Here is a 17,550-nt window from a genome sequence, read left to right as displayed (position 1 = left end):
GGGGGGGGGGGAAGGGAGAGATTATGAGGTAATGCCTGGCTTCGATAGAACTTCTATCTTGCATACACACGGGTAGCTATCACAGCACCACGCAAGTAGTGGTGGCAGAACTAGCCGCTATTCGCACACTGCCAACAACTTCTCGACGTTTCCATCTTCATCAGACATCACCCATCATCTATCTCATCATCTCCCCTTTTCACTGTTTTGCAATCAACAGGTAGGTAGAGTTGCATCGTATCCTCAACCAAGGATCTCCATCTTGAGTGGAGCAACGTGCAGACCATATTTCCCCTACGGTCGAATCATTCATAATCCACCAACTCCCTCTTCCACTGCGAGCGACTCCTCGACGCATGCTTGGTAACGTGGTTCCGAACCTCATCCGCAAAATCGATTTGGTCGTGGTGATAATCGAGCGTCGTGGTAGTATTGATCGGATCGCTGAGCTCGGCCTGCATCAACAGGCCGAAAACGGTGTCGAGAAGAGCGGTCATGGTGATGTCCGAGGTCCAGTCACGGCCTAGGAGAGCGTGGCAGATGCGTCCGTGAGCGTTGATGTTGGGGTGCATGATGCGCGTGACAAAGCGGACTTCGGGGGCAAAAGTGGGGTAGTTCTCGGCTGCGTGCAGATACAGGAGGAATGTGCCGTTTTCGTACGCACTCCCTTCGGGTCCCATCATGACTACTTTCCAAAAGCTCATGTCGCTTTCTGATACGTAGACGTCGTACATGCGTTGACCACTGCTGACGAGCATGGACTTCATCTCGTTCATGAGCCTCGCGGTTCGCAAATGACTTCGAGAGGCATCCTGTGGCGCGATGGCTGGGCGACTGGAGGCTGCGGTGAGCTCAATGAAGTCGTCGTGAAGATTGGTATGTTCTCTGCGAGGAGGATAATTGTCGATGCCAAACGGCGTGATACGAGATGAGTGCTTGTAAGCCTTGAACCAATGTTGGAACGAGGCACGGTACGAGGGAGCACCAGTTGGCAGGATGGTGGCAGTGTCTGGGCGCTCTGTGAGTGATAGGAAAGGCTCCAACTCCACCATGGACAGAGCATTGACAAGAGATGTCGGCTTGAACCGATATCCGCCAGTAAGCTCCGAGAGAGTGCGGAGGCCCCGGCTGTTCTCATCGCCAATGTTGACGGAATCTACAATGGTCTTGTCCTGGCGAAAGTCGAAAGCAAGTGGCCCAGGTTTGTTGACCATAGACTTGGTGTCCTTCCCGTCGCTGATGACGATAATTCTCTTCTTGGCGCCTGGATACTTTTTGGCAGATTCGTTCAATTGATCCCTGCAGAGCGCGAGGGCATCCCACAGTGATGTGTCACCAGTAGCTTCCATCATGGCCGTCGAGCGACGGAAGTTCTCGACAACATGCGTCAAAGAAGTTTTGACAGTTGCAACGGAGTCAAACGTGACCAGGCCCATGTGCGTCTTGTAACCATATGCAATGGCACGATTGATATAAGCCTCGAACATCTGCTTCAGAACGTCAAGCCGAGTCATTTCAGAACCCTCTCTGTCACGGTTTGACTTCGAAGTGGGAGCACCTATCATGACCTTCAACACTAACGGCTGCGCAGTGCTGGAGACTGCGGCGTTGAACCCCTCTACGCCATGCTCAGCGCAGAGTGGCTCGTCTTCTAACTTACCATGGCAGTGACTTATGTTCAGGAAGTGAGCGAGGCTATCGGTGTGAGCGTGAAAATATCCGGTCATACGATTATCACCGCTGGAAGTGAGATCGCTCCAGACCTCAACGTCTCCCACCCCCTGGTGGCCGTTCACTCCCAGATTGTGTCGCCAATACTTCCAGATAATGGTTTCGAGTGTATTCGATGTTTGCCTTGGCACCCAAAAGGAAAATAGCAACTTGTATTCATGATACACCTTGATGAGAGCATGGTCCTGTGCGCTTCCGGCAGAAGCACTGTGTGCGGTCGTCTCGTCGGCGATCCGAACAGTGATTTGTTCGCCGTTGCGGATGCCTTTTGAGTTTGCCTGTGAGGAGTTCGGGGGCCACAAAGTCGTAGTGTTGTCCAAAGCAAGCTGGAACACCATGAAGCGTGCTCTCATGCCCCGAAAGGCGATTTGGTATAGGCCGAAGATCGTGGTCTGAGGGGTTATGTCGCGCTTGAACTTACCATCCTTGCTGAGAAAGGTGACGGTGATGCGCTTTGGGGCGGCCAGACGGATCTTCTTCTTGGCCGGCGACTGTGGCGTCTCCTGCAAATCGGTCGATTTGGTCCAGTTCGCAACAGCTGACGCGATATCGTCGTTTGAAGTGACGTTCGTATCTTGTAGTGGTAGGCCTGTCATTGGAGAGGATGTTCGGATCGCGAACCATTGCTCAATGGCTGCCCTGGAGTACGTGAACCCGTCTGATGCCTTCACAGCATCCTCCATCAATCCGCGTGAGATGGGGCACATGAAGGCGTCCGGGACATTGGTGATTGCTTCTGGGAGACTGGAAAGACGAGTTGGAGGAACTGCACCAGGTAGATCTCCACCTGCATTCCACTGCCAATCGGCGTTGACGTCAGACGAGGTCGTTGCTCGGTAGATCAGGAAGTCTTGAAGGGCCTCCTCGTGTGTTTTCAAGCCGGCCCAGTGAGTTTTCGTTCTCCTCAACGATGAATCGGCCTCGGCGACAGCTTGACGGGCATAGTAACTTCCGGCATTTTCACGATCGCTCTGCAGTTGCTCGTGCTTTGCAACAAGCTCATTGCCCACAAGCATACGCAACAGGGAAATGACATTTGATGCAAGACCGCGTTGATGGTCCAGATCATGACCCCGGGATACGATAGCCAGCATATCTCCAAAAGCCTCATGACTTCCCAGGAAATCCTTCATGTCGTCGAACGACACTATACCATAGAGCTCAACTTCTACGATAGCATCAGGTGTGAACTGTTCCTCGGATATGGGTGACTGCTCATGGACCTCTTTGAAGTCGCTCGACGACTGCATCGAAAAGCTCGTGTCCACGCAGAAGAAGAGTAATTCATCCGGGTCCTGCAGACGCCGAAGCACCGCGCCCCCATAAGAGTCGAAGATAATAGACCCGTTAGACTCATAGAGCTTGAGAATGGGGGCTATCAGCTGCTCAATGACGGTCGCATTCATGGTGCTCTCTCCATGCATCGGCTGGAATACGAGGTTGGACTCTCCTGGTGTGCCGCAAGCTTGCTGCCCAGTGTATACTGCCAGATGAGCCGCCCGGTCGAATGTAAGGCAAGGCGCGACTGCGGATGCCAACTGGGCTGGGCTGTGAACTGATAGCTGGTTGCGTGCAGCTACTTCTGCAAGATGGCTCAGCTGGGAAAGTTCGTTGGTGTCAATACCTGCCTCAATATCTCCAGTATCAGGATAGCGGTAGTCAAGCGCGAGTCGGCGCGTGTCAAAGATCGTAACGTCCCCCGAGACACCCCCAGCAAGCAACGTGTGCCGTCGAGTAGATGGCAGTATGTCCACCTCTGCGAGTCGAGGCTGCAAGTGGCTCGTGCATAGCACACCTCCCGGGTTGAACGCCTCAAAAAGAGAGCGCTCGAGGACTCCTGAGATTGTCTGAACAGGATCAATAACAGGCTCGGCCGTCTGGAAGTCTTTCATATCGATGGTCTTGAACGATGCCAGATACGGCAACTCGTCACCCTCGGCTACCGTCGACAAGGAAAGCTTGAGGGTCCGAGCCTTCTCTAGGATGAATCCAAACAGCAATCGAGCGCCTTCGAACACGCGATCTGTGTCGGTGCCGATGATGCCAATGGGCATAAGGATGCCGTGCAATGTCTCATACACCGCTTGTGCGACAGCTGCACTCTCGGATGGAGCTAGAGTCTTGCCATCAAAAAGCAGGTGCAGAGCCCGAGTACACGGCGGAAACCGTAGTATGAGGTCTGCAACATGTAGAACAGCATCCTTCATTCTCGCATCAGTAGTTTCGCTGGGCACTAGAGACGCGAAGACGCGTAGCGAAGAAAGGAACATGGCAGTGCCTCGTGCATTTTGAGGCACAGTGGGCTCCCAGTGCGGTCGAGCGCGAAAGATTACGCTCTGACCGATACCGTTACATGCCGATCCAGTGGTCGCTCTGTTGACAACGAAAATGTCCACGATGCCATCCAAAGCCAAATCGGTCAGTCCAGCATCTGAAAGTGTCGCACTCATGCTGAGTGCACTGATGGGCTGCTCTGCCGTATGTAAGTCGACCAAACGGTACCTGCGCTCATCACCGTCGTCTACTTCGACAGTGCGAGAATGAACCGGAACATGACGCTCTTTGGAGCATATGGCTACCGTTGGAAGCCTGGTGTATTGACCAGACTGCGATTCTCCACTGTGGCGAAAAATCTTCCTATCGGCGAAGACGCTGAGGCCCAGCTCAGACTGAATAGCTACGTCTACTGCAGTTTCGGAAGGCTCATTGAGGACGATGCGCTTCACGATGCTCTTGCCATGAACGAGAAAAAAATCCTTGGTCGAGCTCGGTCCCTCAGCTATCTGCTTGGCAAGGTTGCAGTTACACTCGTTGTTCACTTTGTCAGCTTCGAAGACGGCAGGTAAGTTCGTATGTTTGGCGGCGAGTTCATGCAGCTGCTTAATGGTAGCAGAAAGAGAAATTGTAACGGGCGGAACGGAAACTTTGTCCCTCTTCGCGAGGGCAGCTGTGACAAAGCGCACAGCCAGAACATCCTCCTTACCGCCGAGACTGCTAGTCGCCAGTTGCTGGCGAATGTGCTCGGTCTCCAGTGGTCGTGTCTGCTTCTCCGCGAAAACGGCAAAAATGGTGTCAGCCCGAGGATTGGTGACTGTGTCTGAAAGCACATCTTCGAAGTCGATGATTGCACCTGTTGGACTGTCCAGGTGCAGAGTGGCAATATGCGAGGTGGCCGTCAACTTCAGACCTTGCTTGGCTATTCTTCTGAAAAGCTCGTCGACGAAGTCTGAAACGAGAGCGCTGGGATGGAAGGGCACTGCTAGGGAACAGTGCGCCTCAGGCGAGCATGAGTCGATGACAGTGACTGTGTATCGCTGCATCTTGACGGTCGCTCTGATGGGAGCAGTACGATGTGCCGTCGAGGATGCCCACGCTCCGTTGGTGTGGTGCCGCTGATGATGACCAGCGATGGTTGATGTTCGAGCGTTGGTGTGATGTGACAGTCATGGCGCAATTTATTCGACGTGAACACGCCTTTGGACGGAGGCAAACAGCCGATGTCTGAGACAGCTGCTCTTCGCGTTCTTTCCTCACCTCACTGCAGCTTCCCGCGGCTGCCAGTCACTCACATCGTGATTCACATTCACATTCGCTCGTGCTCGTCTCTTCATTTGTTGCGATTCCTCGTGGCGGACCGTCCGCGCATGTAGAAAGTGAGACAAGTGTTGCAGAGCGAGCGATGGCTAACAGAACAGTGAGGTTCTGTCACGATGGACCTGAATGTAGATGTAGTTCTTCTCTGCACGATGCTGCTCTTTTGACCATCACCGCAAGGTCAAGTCGGGATACGATGAAGCCGGCCAAAGTGCCGACGACGCCCCCAGGTCCAGCATGCTCGTTTCTAGTGCGGAAGGCGAACATAGCAGACACATTGGAAGTCCTCTGTACAATGTCTCTCAATTTGATCTGGACAACAGGTCCTCTGGGCAAGACAGAAGCGCCAGCCCTTCGATGAGGGCGCATGAGGCGGTGGCAGCCTGAGGAGGCAGGATTCACTTGACACGGATGCGTTCGCCCGTTCGCGGTGCTGCACCTGGGGACACGATCTGCGGCCGAACTGTGCATCATCAGCAATGACGGCGATCAGGTATTGCAGTGCCTGCGTATGTACCTCCTACAGTAGGGACGTCATATCGAAGACCTACGATGCTGAGACCCAACGCTCATAATACACAATCATACATCTGCAATCTGCATGACAAGGTGAAACATGACACCCGCCGTCGTCCACCCATCTCGTCCCGTCCATCTCGCAGCCTCGGCCCCCGCGCCATGCATGGCAAGCATCTGGAAGTCGGAAGCTTTGCCCACGTGTCCACGTGCAATGGGGGAAAACAACGCGCTGTACTCCCTCTCCGCCTGTCTCGGGCTCTGCGAAGTCTGCTTGCGGCCATAGGAGGTACCTGTACCTAGCAGGTTCCCATTACTCCGTCCGAGCTCACGCCATGCGTCGCACTGCCACAGCCACCCCGCGCGCATCCTCATCAACAAAGGATCAGCGGATCTCAGCACGGCAGAGGCAGAGGCAGAGGCAGGACGTCAAGCAGCAAACGGCCGTGGAGGTATCGTCAAGGGCACTTGAACTATGACAAGTCATCTACCGCAGAATCCAGATGCATATTATGAAGAATTCCAGTCAGAGGCTCCAAAAAAAGCCATTGCATTACTGAGGCCGGCCGCAGCAGTTAGCGGCGTGCGTGGCAAACGCTGTGGATCGAGCCTTGCTCCCGACATCATACCACGCCTTGACCGAGCGGCATTCTATGCTGTGTTCGGTCGGAAAACGGCGCCGGGGCCTGCTTCATAACTGCACAAGAAACGTCGGTCGCGGGTCAGAATCTGCTGTGGGAAGACCGCCATTGCGGGAGGGCCCCATATTGCTATTTTAACGCTCAGGTACCGCTAAAGAGAAGCTTGTGTGGCGCTTTTCGCCAGAAACGGCACAAGAGAACGTGCTGGTTGCGTAGCTAGAGAAGACCGCATGTAGCAAAATAGACGATGTGTGTCAAAGAATAGATTGGCGGACGTGTTCATGCTCCAATGAGAGAATAGGGGCACCAGCAGTAATGCGAGGCTGATACCCAGTATCATGTCAAAAGTTTGTGCTCTTGAAACGCGGGAGAGGTCTGAATAAATAGAGCGACATCATACTCAGCACAAAGCTGCATCGATCTCTCTCCTCTCCATCTGCAATTCACTCCACTCGCTCTTCCCTCTACCGCTCTCTCGACCCCTCTCTCTCCTCGTTGACACCAATACATCAATTGAGAGTCTCCAGTTCCGACCCTTCACACCCATATTGTTCCGTTCTCGAGCCACGCCGCGACCATGTGGTGAGTGTGGGCTGATTGTTTGTACACATGCGGGATACCTGAGGCTGACTGACAATGCTTGCAGCGGAATCTTTGGTTACATCAACTACCTGGTCGAGAAGGACCGCAAGTTTATTCTCGACACGCTCGTCAATGGTGAGCCGCGCATTTCCCTCTCCCATCCCTTTCTCCACCCTCCCCTCTCCTAGCACTCCTCTCTGTCGGGCGCAGAGTGTGGGCTAACAACAGCTGCGACCAGGCCTCGCACGACTCGAGTATAGAGGCTACGACTCCGCCGGTCTTGCCGTCGATGGCGACAAGCGTGGCGAGGTGTTTGCGTTCAAAGAGGTGGGCAAAGTCGCCAAACTGAAGGAGTTGATCGCTGCCGAGCAGCCAGACCTCACCAAGGTCTTTGACAACCACGCCGGAATTGCACACACCCGATGGGCCACTCACGGTCCCCCAAGCAGAGTCAACTGCCATCCACACCGATCAGACCCCAAATGGGAGTTTGCAATCGTGCACAATGGCATCATCACAAACTACAAGGAGCTCAAGACGCTCCTGGAAGGCAAGGGCTTCAGGTTCGAGACGGAGACGGACACAGAGGCTATCGCGAAGCTCGCAAAGTACATCTACGACCAGCACCCAAACATCGACTTCACTACTCTCTGTAAGGCAGTGATCAAGGAGCTCCAGGGTGCCTTTGGTCTGCTCATGAAGAGTGTGCGCTACCCCGGTGAGGTCGTGGCTGCCCGCAAGGGTTCGCCGCTTGTCGTCGGTGTCAAGACCCAGAAGAAGATGAAGGTTGACTTTGTCGATGTCGAGTTTGGCGACAGCGGTGAGGTGCTTCCAGCTGAGCAGGCGAGCCAGAACGTCGCTGTGAGGAAGAACCCAAGCATGCTCGGCGCCGGCCTGCTGGCACCACCGGACAAATCACTCCTCCACCGCTCGCAATCACGCGCCTTCCTCTCAGACGACGGCGTGCCACAGCCCACTGAGTTCTTCCTCTCCTCCGACCCAGCCGCCATCGTCGAACACACCAAGAAGGTCCTGTACCTGGAAGACGACGACATTGCTCACATCCACGAGGGCCAGCTCAACATTCACCGCCTGTCGAAGACTGACGGCACTAGCAACGTTCGTGCTATTCAGACGCTCGAGATCGAACTCCAGGAGATCATGAAGGGCCGATTCGACCACTTCATGCAGAAGGAAATTTTCGAGCAGCCCGAGTCGGTGGTCAATGCCATGCGCGGTCGCTTGAACGTGGAAGAGAAGACAGTTACACTCGGAGGACTGAAGCAGTACCTCACTACAATCCGTCGCTGCAGACGTCTCATATTCATCGCTTGCGGTACCTCCTACCACTCGTGCATGGCTGTCCGCGGAGCTTTTGAGGAACTCACTGAGATCCCCATCTCAGTCGAGTTGGCCTCTGACTTCCTCGACCGACAAGCGCCAGTCTTCCGCGACGATACTTGCGTGTTCGTATCGCAATCCGGTGAGACTGCAGACTCGCTCATGGCTCTTCGTTACTGCCTCGAGCGTGGCGCTCTCACTGTCGGCATTGTGAACACCGTTGGATCTAGCATCTCCCTCATGACACACTGCGGTGTCCACATTAACGCTGGACCAGAGATCGGTGTCGCTTCGACCAAGGCCTACACGTCTCAGTTCGTGTGCATGATCATGTTTGCTCTGCTGCTGTCCGAGGACCGCGCAAGCAAGCACCAGAGGAGAATGGAGATCATCGATGGTCTTAGCAAAGTGTCAGACCAGTTCAAGGAGATCCTGAAGATGGATCAGCAGATCAAGGAACTGTGTCTGAAGTTCAAGGATCAGAAGTCTATGCTTCTATTGGGTCGTGGTGCTCAGCACGCTACCGCGCTCGAGGGTAAGAGACCGATGCAATCCCATGTTGTGTCCTCATGCTGACTGCCACATCAGGTGCACTCAAGATCAAGGAGATCTCGTACCTCCACTGCGAGGCTGTCATGTCGGGAGAGCTGAAGCACGGCGTCCTCGCACTTGTCGACGAGAACCTCCCCATTGTCATGATTCTCACCCGCGATCCGATCTTCGCAAAGTCCCTGAATGCCTACCAGCAAGTCATCGCCCGCAAGGGACGACCAATTGTCATTTGCAATACCGACGACAAGGAATTCCCAGGCGAGAAGACCGACAAGATTGAAGTCCCTCACACAATCGACGTGCTGCAAGGCCTGCTCAATGTCGTGCCACTACAACTCATGTCATACTGGCTGGCTGTAGCGGAGGGCGTGAACGTGGATTTCCCACGTAATTTGGCCAAGTCGGTAACCGTTGAGTAAACAACACGCTTCAGTGAAAGGTGCACTCGATGGAAAACAAGACAGATTATAGCGGGCGTTGATTGGAAAATGGATACCTCTTCGTAGGGCTCAGCTGGCTCTGTGCGTCTGAAGAGAGATCTGAAGAAGGAGAGAGAGAGATTGTGCATGATTAATTGAAGTGAGGCAGCAAAGATACGACAGTATTAGAGACGTGAATGTGATCAACAGACCGACCGTTACCAACCTACGTGATGATGATTTGAAGTGATTTTGAAGTGAAGCTCCATTATCGCAAGTCGCATCGTCGGCCTACTTGCGTGCTCTCAGCGTCCCCAAGAATTTTCTCATATTCACTTAGACAAGTGAGAGACTGAGACTAGTCCTGAAGAGTTGAGTGAGCTGCATCGTCGCTTTGCTGCGGTATTCCCGTCATGAATTGCCTTCGAACTCCGATAAAGGTGCCGGCGTACATTTAGAGTTAGAGGCATTCTCGCACATCCCTGCAATTTTTGTGGCATTGGCATACAGAAGAAAGTGACGCATAAAAGCAGCAGCAGCACGTAAGCTCTCTACTACATTACATTGTTCACAACAAACAATACACATTCGACATTTTCGGAAAGATGTCTGGCACGATTTTGCATGTCCGCGCGGAGACGAAGCCGCTGGAGCATCGCTCCGCAGTCACGCCAACCATTGCCAAGAAGCTCGTTGAAGCTGGTTACACTGTCAATGTCGAGCGCTCTCCCTTGAGCATTTTTCCCGACGAGGAATATGAGGGCACTGGCGCCAAACTCGTACCTACTGGCTCCTGGATGGAGGCGCCCCAGGAGCATATTATCATTGGGTTGAAGGAGCTGCCGGAAGAGGACTTTCCTTTGAAGCATACGGTATATTTGGCAGATATCGACGTAGATTGCATTGCTGACACGTGATAGCACGTTCAATTCGCCCACTGCTACAAGGGACAAGGTGGATGGGACAAGGTGCTCAGCAGATTCCCAAAGGGCAAGGGAACATTGCTTGATCTAGAGTTCCTGGAGGATGAGAATGGAAGACGGGTTGCGGCCTTTGGCTACGTATGTCTTCCGCTGTACTCCAGCTTCCGCTTCGACACTGATCATTTCTAGCATGCTGGATTCGCTGGCGCAGCTCTCGCTCTCATGACGTGGGCACACCAACTCGTGCATGGCAAAGACTCACCTCTACCAGGTGTCACTCCATACGAGAACGAAGGCCTTCTCATCGCCGACGTGAAGAAGCACATTGAAGCTGGCAAAGCCAAGGCTGGTCGTCTGCCGCGAGTGCTCGTTATTGGCGCACTCGGCCGCTGTGGACGTGGTGCAGTCGACCTCGCCGTCAAAGCCGGTGTCGAAGATATCATCAAGTGGGATATCGACGAGACCAAGGCAAAGCCAGGACCATACCAGGAGATCATTGAGTCCGATGTGTTTGTCAACTGCATATACCTGTCGGCCAAGATCCCACCTTTCATTGACCAGGCGTCACTCGCTTCGCCGAACCGCAAGCTGAGTGTCGTCTGCGATGTGTCTTGCGATACTACCAACCCTAACAACCCCATCCCGATCTACGACATCAACACGACCTTCGATCAACCCACAGTACCGGTCAAGCTGTCCGCCGAGGCGAATGACTTCCCGCTCAGCGTGATCAGCATCGACCATCTTCCGTCGCTGCTGCCACGCGAAGCTTCGGAGTCTTTCAGCTCAGCTCTCCTACCCAGCTTGCTTGAATTGAAGGACTGGCAGAACGCGCGCGTCTGGAAGCAAGCCAATCAGCTGTACATGGACAAGGTTGCAACATTACCGGAAGGCGCCATCTAGAGCATAGATTGGTGGTAGAAAGATATCCTGCTCCTCTCGCTGCGTCCGTAGGTATGATATGGCTGTGCTACATTCTCGAAGACGTGAGGGCGTCGGTGACAGCATAAACGACCCGGAGTTTTGCGTCAGTAGTGTGTGCAATGCTACTGTGAAAAAGATTGGCAAGCTATAGATAGTCATGGCTCACACAGCTCATAGGTATAGCACCAACGAGCTCGTTCATGCGTCACAAGAATTCGCCATGTCTCACTCCGCCATCCCTATTTCCTCGGCGGCCGCATTAGATCGGTAGACAACCGCTAGCTTGTCCCACGCACGTAGCTAATCGCCGCAGCATGGAGTGATGATAGCAGTGTCAACTCCGTCACGCCACCCGTTACTGGTGCAACAGAGGCAGCGGATGCACGAAAATATGCAGAGAACAATTCTTTCCAATCACAGAGCGCACCTTCTGCAGATAAAATCGTACGCGACAACTTCACATTCTGCATATCGCAAAGCCTCGGATTCCCCATTCGTAGTTGCACCATCCATTTCGTTTCGGGATCCACTCCTTCCTCTGCGATGCGTTTCCACTTCTCCAACGCTCGTCCATGATACGGCTCGGGGTGGATTTCGAACTTGTCAAAGAGGGCGTACTGCGGCCTGGACTGGTCGAGGGCATTGTAGGACAGAAATACTCGGGTTCGCACATCGTACCTAGGTATGTAGTAGGTTCTCAGCATCGTAGGATATGGAAAAAAAAAGGTTTGAAGCACCGGGTATCATCATACCAACGCGAACCCCCGAGATTATAGCTGATGCTGATTTGGAAAAAGGGCAAGATGGAGAGTTGCAGATGTGATTCGATGATGCGGTTGAAGGTCTTGGAAGCGAGGCGTGTTGATAGCCACAGGTCCGCTGGGTCAATATATGAGAAGATGTGGACATATATCTCTTCTGGGAGAGCTGGAGTCACCGTTCTTGACATTTGAATGATTACAGGCTTGTTCCTAGTTTGATAGAGACGGATGTGATATAGTAGAGTAATAGACCGACCGAGTTATTCCAGGTTGTCTCTTGTGTTGATGGTAACCAAGCATACTGGAGCTCCCTACTACCTAGAGGTCGGGGTCGGTCACACGTCGGCAATATACTTCTGTTCGCTCCGAGCTTCAAGCTTGAGCTTCTTCCCTTTCTACGACCAGCAAGTGAAGTGCCGTAAAGTAACACAGCACGCGATGCGATCCCATATCAATGCCTTCTCGCCGCGATTGACACCGATACAATCTCTCATCTCGCGAAGATGGCGTGCGCAATGGATTTGCCGACACCGCATAGCTGCACAACAACCCTGGCTCCGGACTCTGGCGACCACGAACGCGCCTGGCGGACCAGATGAGAAGCCGTTCTATGTGACGACTCCCATCTTCTACGTCAATGCCGCGCCTCATATCGGCCACATGTACACCATGGTGTTGGCGGATGTGCTTAAACGATGGCAAGTTCTGAAGGGCAGAAAAGCAATATTGCTCACCGGCACGGACGAGCATGGGATGAAGGTTCAGCGCGCAGCGCAAAAAGCAGGAATAGAGCCTCAAGATTTTGTGGATCAGGGCGCGGAGGTGTTCAAGAGTCTTGCTGAGCGGGCGGGCATCAGTAATGACATCTTCATCAGGACCACAGACAAGCATCACAAAGAAGGGGTGGAATATGCCTGGCAGATGCTGGAAGAGCGAGGGCACATCTATGAGAGGAAGCATGAAGGCTGGTATAGCGTATCGGATGAGACTTTCTATCCTCAGAATCAGGTTCAAATGATTGTGGAGCCAGCGACTGGACGCAAGATCATGGCGAGTATCGAGACGGGCAAAGAGGTGGAATGGACCAACGAGCCGAATTATCATTTTCGACTGAGCGACTTTCAAGGGAAATTGTTGAAGTTTTACGAGGAAAACCCCGATTATATCGATCCACCATCGAGGATGAACGAGGTCGTGGCACAGGTCCGAGCCGGACTCGAAGATCTTTCCATCTCTCGTCCCGCGGAAAGACTGTCGTGGGGTGTCCCAGTACCTACAGATGATACGCAAACCATCTACGTATGGCTCGATGCTCTTCTGAACTACGCAACAGCCGCCGGCTACCCCTTCACACCCGGGCAGGAGACGGCGTGTGGCTTTCCACCTGATGTTCAAGTCGTTGGAAAGGATATTGTGCGCTTCCATTGTATCTACTGGCCCGCATTCTTGATGGCGCTCGATCTGCCCATTCCCAAGCGAGTTCTTACGCACGCGCACTGGACTCTCGGTAAGCACAAGATGGCCAAGAGTAGCGGGAATGGTGTCGATCCGTTCTTTGCACTGGAAAGATTTGGAGCGGACGGTCTGCGTTACTACTTGGTTCAGGACGGCGGCATCGAGGACGACGCGGGCTACGACAACAGCTTCGTCATTGGAAAGTACCGGAAGGGACTCCAGAATGGCCTTGGAAATCTGCTCTCACGTGTAACGCTAAACGAGAGGTGGAACATCGAACGTGCAGTGAAGCGATATGCACGTCCCGACCAACCTGGCCCAGTCTCAGGCCTAGATGGTGGCGATGAAGGGCTGAGCAACTTCTGTGACATGTTGAGAACGCAGCCCAGCCGTGTGGACGAACAAATGAACCTACTTCGACCCAACAAAGCTTTGAAAAGCATCATGCGAATCATCTTCGAATCCAATGCAATGTTAAATTCACTGTCACCTTGGACGGTGGTCACACAGATACAATCAGCGATGGCGGATACCACCGGGCAAGAACTGGACGAGTTGCGACAAGCCGGAAGATCCATCGAAGCGTTGGAAGAGGAGATTGATAGGAGCATTTACCTGGCAGTCGAAGCTCTGCGACTGGTGGGCATCATGCTCCAGCCTTTCATGCCCACAGCTGCGAAACGTCAGCTGGACATGCTGGGTGTCGCTGAAGATCGCAGAAGCTGGGAATGGTGTCAACTAGGGAAAGATGACAGCTTCGGCGTCCCAGTGCTCAGGGTTGTAAAGGGAGACGAGGGCAGGTTGTTTCCACCATTGACAAGCGCATATTAAAGCTGTGCTGTATTTACCTTGGTACAGGTAGTTTTGTATTCCCAAGACACGCTGTAGCAATCATGCTCCACTAATGTATGTGTAGCACGTGTCGGCCATGTACCTTGACCTTTTTCCCCCAGGTATAGAGCAGCAACAACAACAACGACAACGACAGAAATCAATTGACCTGGTACGCATCCGAAGTGTCGGGTATCCTTCCCACATAGCTGCTTTTCTGTCAGACATTCCTTACCTAGGTACTGAGGCCTAGGCCGCTTAGCCAAGATTTACTACCTACCCACCGACCATACTCTTTGCTGGCCCAAGCAGCTGCTGTCCTGTACAGTCTCAAAATTAGGTAAGCACCTCTAGATGAAACACTTTCGCATTGCCTCTATTGAGTAACTTGCCCAAAACCAACAACCCAACATACAGGTACCCGACATACCCAACAACACATTACCGCCATCCTGACCCATCTCACCATACCGCCGAACTCCATCGTGGTTCACATGATTCCATGTCTCTCGGAAAGTCTGCAACCAAACCAACAGCCCACATGGGCGGGCGCAGGGGGCCTCATATATCTTGCCTTGTTCTTTTTTCTTCATGATCAATAATAATAGTAAGCATTGGGTAGGTAGGTGAACCGTGACCAGACGTAAGATCGATATTTCCCCCGACCTTCCATAGAAGAGATCGATTTTTTTCCCCTGCACGTAAGATAAAATGTATGTCGAGTGGAGAGCAGTCCGTATTCTTGTATGCATAAATATTTTAGGTTTGTAGACCGTAATTCCCTCTGTCAGCAATAGCCTCGTTGGGAAGGGGAGGTTCTACATAGAATTTGCATCGGGAGTCTAGTAACACGAAGGACATACAGTACACTGACTACCTACCTACCTAGTAGTCGAGAACACAGCAAGGAGGCAGCCCACGTTCGGGGGGTTGTCTCAGACTCTCAAAGGCTGTGCAGCTTTCGGGTCAGTCCGGGAGTCCGAGACTGATGGGACACCTGGGAGATGAGTGAGAGAATACCTGGTAGATGAGGTTTTTTGGTAAGTGGTTCTTTTGTGTTGCTGTTGTGCTATATAGTCGGCGCAGGATAGCTGCTACATTACTTCCTCACTACTACATACTGAACAGGACGTCTTACTTATACCACCACCACTACTACCAACAACAACACCAACAACAACAACTACAACAACCACAATGTCTTCGCCCATCATCACCTCCATCCTCACATTCTTTCTCATCGTCTCGCCTTCATTGAGCTTCACCCCTAAGCCACGATGCGGGAGCTGCGACGGTAGCGCCCAACTCTTCTCCTCCAACGATTGTAGCAACCCTATTCAGGGAACGTACCAGGAATGGGGAAACTCAGACGAATCCAATGCGCCACTCCCATGCACGACAATTTCTGGGTCCAACCCACTGAGCCTCAACAAGACAATGTCTGGAAATCGTTGCAGCCTTATTGTCTACTCGGACGAAGAATGCAAGCACTTTCTCGACGCGAGCTCCATCTCGTGGAGTGGATGCGCCAACATTAACGGGGGCGCGCAAAGTTGGGAGATTTTTTGCACCCCGAGAACGGAGCCGTTTTGTTGAGAGAAGAGGGGAGGGGAGGGGGAAGGACTATGGTGGAAGAAGAAGAGGAGGAGGAGGAGGAAGAGTAAGAAGGGTACCCTTCTTACTACCACACCCCAAAAAAAAAAGAAAATCACGATGAAGAAAAAAGAAAATTGTAAGTTTGCCTGAGAACTTATAGGGCTCGCTCGCTCGCTCGCCTCTTCATCAAAGCCAAGAGTATGGCATCGCATAGCAATAGGGTGGGGGGAAAAGAAAGCCTTTTTTTTTCCCTATATTTACCTCTCACCAGTGAATGATGAACATTTTCGAGTTAACAATCCCGCGAACAGAACACCCAAAAAAAGATCAACCCTCCCTCCCTCTCTTCTCTCTCGCCGTCCATCCATCCATCGATTCATCTTTACCATCGAAAAGAAGGCAAACCCCACACACACACCAAAAAAAAACGAAGATTAACGACCTACAAGAATTATGCGATGAAACCAAATTCCATCCCATCCCATTCTATTCTACGACGAACGAGAACGAGAAACGATCGATCCCTTACCCTGAATTTCAAGACGAAGAAGAAAATTCGAAAACAAAAAATCAATCAAGAAAAAAAAAAGATGGTTCTGCGAGTTCGACTTGTTTATATGTTGTACATATACATACATACATACATTGGTACCTACCTACTATACATACATGAGGTCATTCTGTCCATTATCTCTCTCTCTCTCAAAAGAAAACCCCTCCGAGTTCTTTTGTTTCTCCTCCCGATGAAAAGTCAGAGAGGAGAGGAAAAGTCAGAGAGGAAAAAAAAGGTAAGGGCAAAAAAAAAGAAGGAGAAGAAGAAAAAGGAAACCCGTTTCATATTGTACCTACCTATCCAGGGACGTTGGGGTTTTCTTTTTCTTTCTTTTTCTTTTCTCAAAAAGATGTACTGATACACAGGTACATATAGGTACTTACCTTATACTCTGCTGTAAGTCCTTTTTTTCGTATTGCCTATGTGGAGTTGATTGGGGCTATAACTGATTAGATATATACCTAGGGATTGTCGTACTCTGGTGTACGGTATTCCATATTTCTTCGGAAAGTCTGGATATGTATATGTTTGAAGTATGAAGTGTGAAGTGTAAAGTATAAAGAACAGAGCTACCTAGAGCCTAGAGCGTTGCAAGGTAGAGGTTGCAGGTACAGTACAGATATGTACTGTATGTACCTAAGGTAGCTAACAACAATAGCCTACAACAGCCTACAGGAAGAAGGATAGATTAAATACCTAAAGATCGATTTTCCGATCTTTGTCTCGATATCCCGTTTTGGACCCGATGTTGAATACAATGGAAAGTAACAAAACTCGCCAGAAGTTTCCTAGGGTACGATAGTACATGTTGTTCGGGGAAAGTAAGGACTAACTAGGTCAGGTAGGTCAGGTAGGTAGTTGAAATCTTTTTAGTTCTTACTTACCTCTTGTAAGAAGTTGATGAAAGGATGTTGGATGTTGGAGAATGAGGCTGCAGTAGTAGTGGTAATAGTGCTGTACCCAACTCCCCTTGGATCGTAATGAAGGCAGCGTCCACGCTGCCTTTTCGAGATTTAGTTGTGCTGAAGAAACTAGTCAAGGGGGGTCGGGGTTGCGAATCTGCGATAGAGTTGTCCAGTTGAGAGCGGAGTGCCCACTAATAATACAACCACTTGCACGTGTACCACGCAG

At 51.9% G+C, this 17,550-nt stretch overlaps 7 protein-coding genes across 7 annotated transcripts; 4 read left to right on the top strand and 3 right to left on the bottom strand.

Moving 5' to 3' along the window:
- Positions 1–314: 314 nt before the first annotated feature.
- Positions 315–4,827, bottom strand: SEPMUDRAFT_91093 (uncharacterized protein; the record flags this gene model as incomplete). Its single annotated transcript, XM_016910546.1, has 1 exon — positions 315–4,827. A coding segment is annotated over exon 1 (3,867 nt), but the record flags the coding sequence as incomplete, so codon positions are not given.
- Positions 4,828–5,340: 513 nt separating this feature from the next.
- SEPMUDRAFT_151120 (uncharacterized protein) lies at positions 5,341–5,790 on the bottom strand. The gene has a single exon (XM_016906610.1). It carries the CDS (start codon positions 5,692–5,694, stop codon positions 5,437–5,439), a length of 258 nt encoding a protein of 85 aa, XP_016758183.1. The 5' UTR covers positions 5,695–5,790; the 3' UTR covers positions 5,341–5,436.
- A 1,128-nt stretch (positions 5,791–6,918) lies between these two features.
- On the top strand, positions 6,919–9,603 carry SEPMUDRAFT_151119 (glucosamine-fructose-6-phosphate aminotransferase). Its single transcript, XM_016906609.1, has 4 exons — positions 6,919–7,064; positions 7,129–7,199; positions 7,303–8,940; positions 8,994–9,603. The coding sequence occupies exons 1-4, from the start codon at positions 7,060–7,062 to the stop codon at positions 9,374–9,376; spliced, it is 2,097 nt and encodes a 698-aa protein (XP_016758182.1). The 5' UTR covers positions 6,919–7,059; the 3' UTR covers positions 9,377–9,603.
- A 339-nt stretch (positions 9,604–9,942) lies between these two features.
- On the top strand, positions 9,943–11,989 carry SEPMUDRAFT_151118 (AlaDh_PNT_N-domain-containing protein). The gene is made up of 4 exons (XM_016906608.1): positions 9,943–10,248; positions 10,297–10,437; positions 10,489–11,901; positions 11,976–11,989. The coding sequence occupies exons 1-3, from the start codon at positions 9,982–9,984 to the stop codon at positions 11,200–11,202; spliced, it is 1,122 nt and encodes a 373-aa protein (XP_016758181.1). The 5' UTR covers positions 9,943–9,981; the 3' UTR covers positions 11,203–11,901; positions 11,976–11,989.
- Positions 11,607–12,160, bottom strand: SEPMUDRAFT_26317 (uncharacterized protein; the record flags this gene model as incomplete). The annotated part of the gene is made up of 2 exons (XM_016908407.1): positions 11,607–11,901; positions 11,976–12,160. Coding segments are annotated over 2 exons (480 nt in total), but the record flags the coding sequence as incomplete, so codon positions are not given.
- Positions 12,161–12,402: 242 nt separating this feature from the next.
- On the top strand, positions 12,403–14,300 carry SEPMUDRAFT_151117 (tRNA-synt_1g-domain-containing protein). Its single transcript, XM_016906607.1, has one exon. It carries the CDS (start codon positions 12,423–12,425, stop codon positions 14,268–14,270), a length of 1,848 nt encoding a protein of 615 aa, XP_016758179.1. The 5' UTR covers positions 12,403–12,422; the 3' UTR covers positions 14,271–14,300.
- A 1,167-nt stretch (positions 14,301–15,467) lies between these two features.
- Positions 15,468–15,866, top strand: SEPMUDRAFT_119785 (uncharacterized protein; the record flags this gene model as incomplete). Its single annotated transcript, XM_016901543.1, has 1 exon — positions 15,468–15,866. The coding sequence occupies one exon, from the start codon at positions 15,468–15,470 to the stop codon at positions 15,864–15,866; it is 399 nt and encodes a 132-aa protein (XP_016758178.1).
- Between the last annotated feature and the right edge of the window lie 1,684 nt (positions 15,867–17,550).

Source organism: Sphaerulina musiva (genome assembly GCF_000320565.1).
Source record: "Sphaerulina musiva SO2202 unplaced genomic scaffold SEPMUscaffold_9, whole genome shotgun sequence".
NCBI lineage: Eukaryota > Fungi > Ascomycota > Dothideomycetes > Mycosphaerellales > Mycosphaerellaceae > Sphaerulina > Sphaerulina musiva.
The sequence above is the reverse complement of the archived record's forward strand: the minus strand, read 5'-3'. Positions and strand labels throughout refer to the sequence as shown.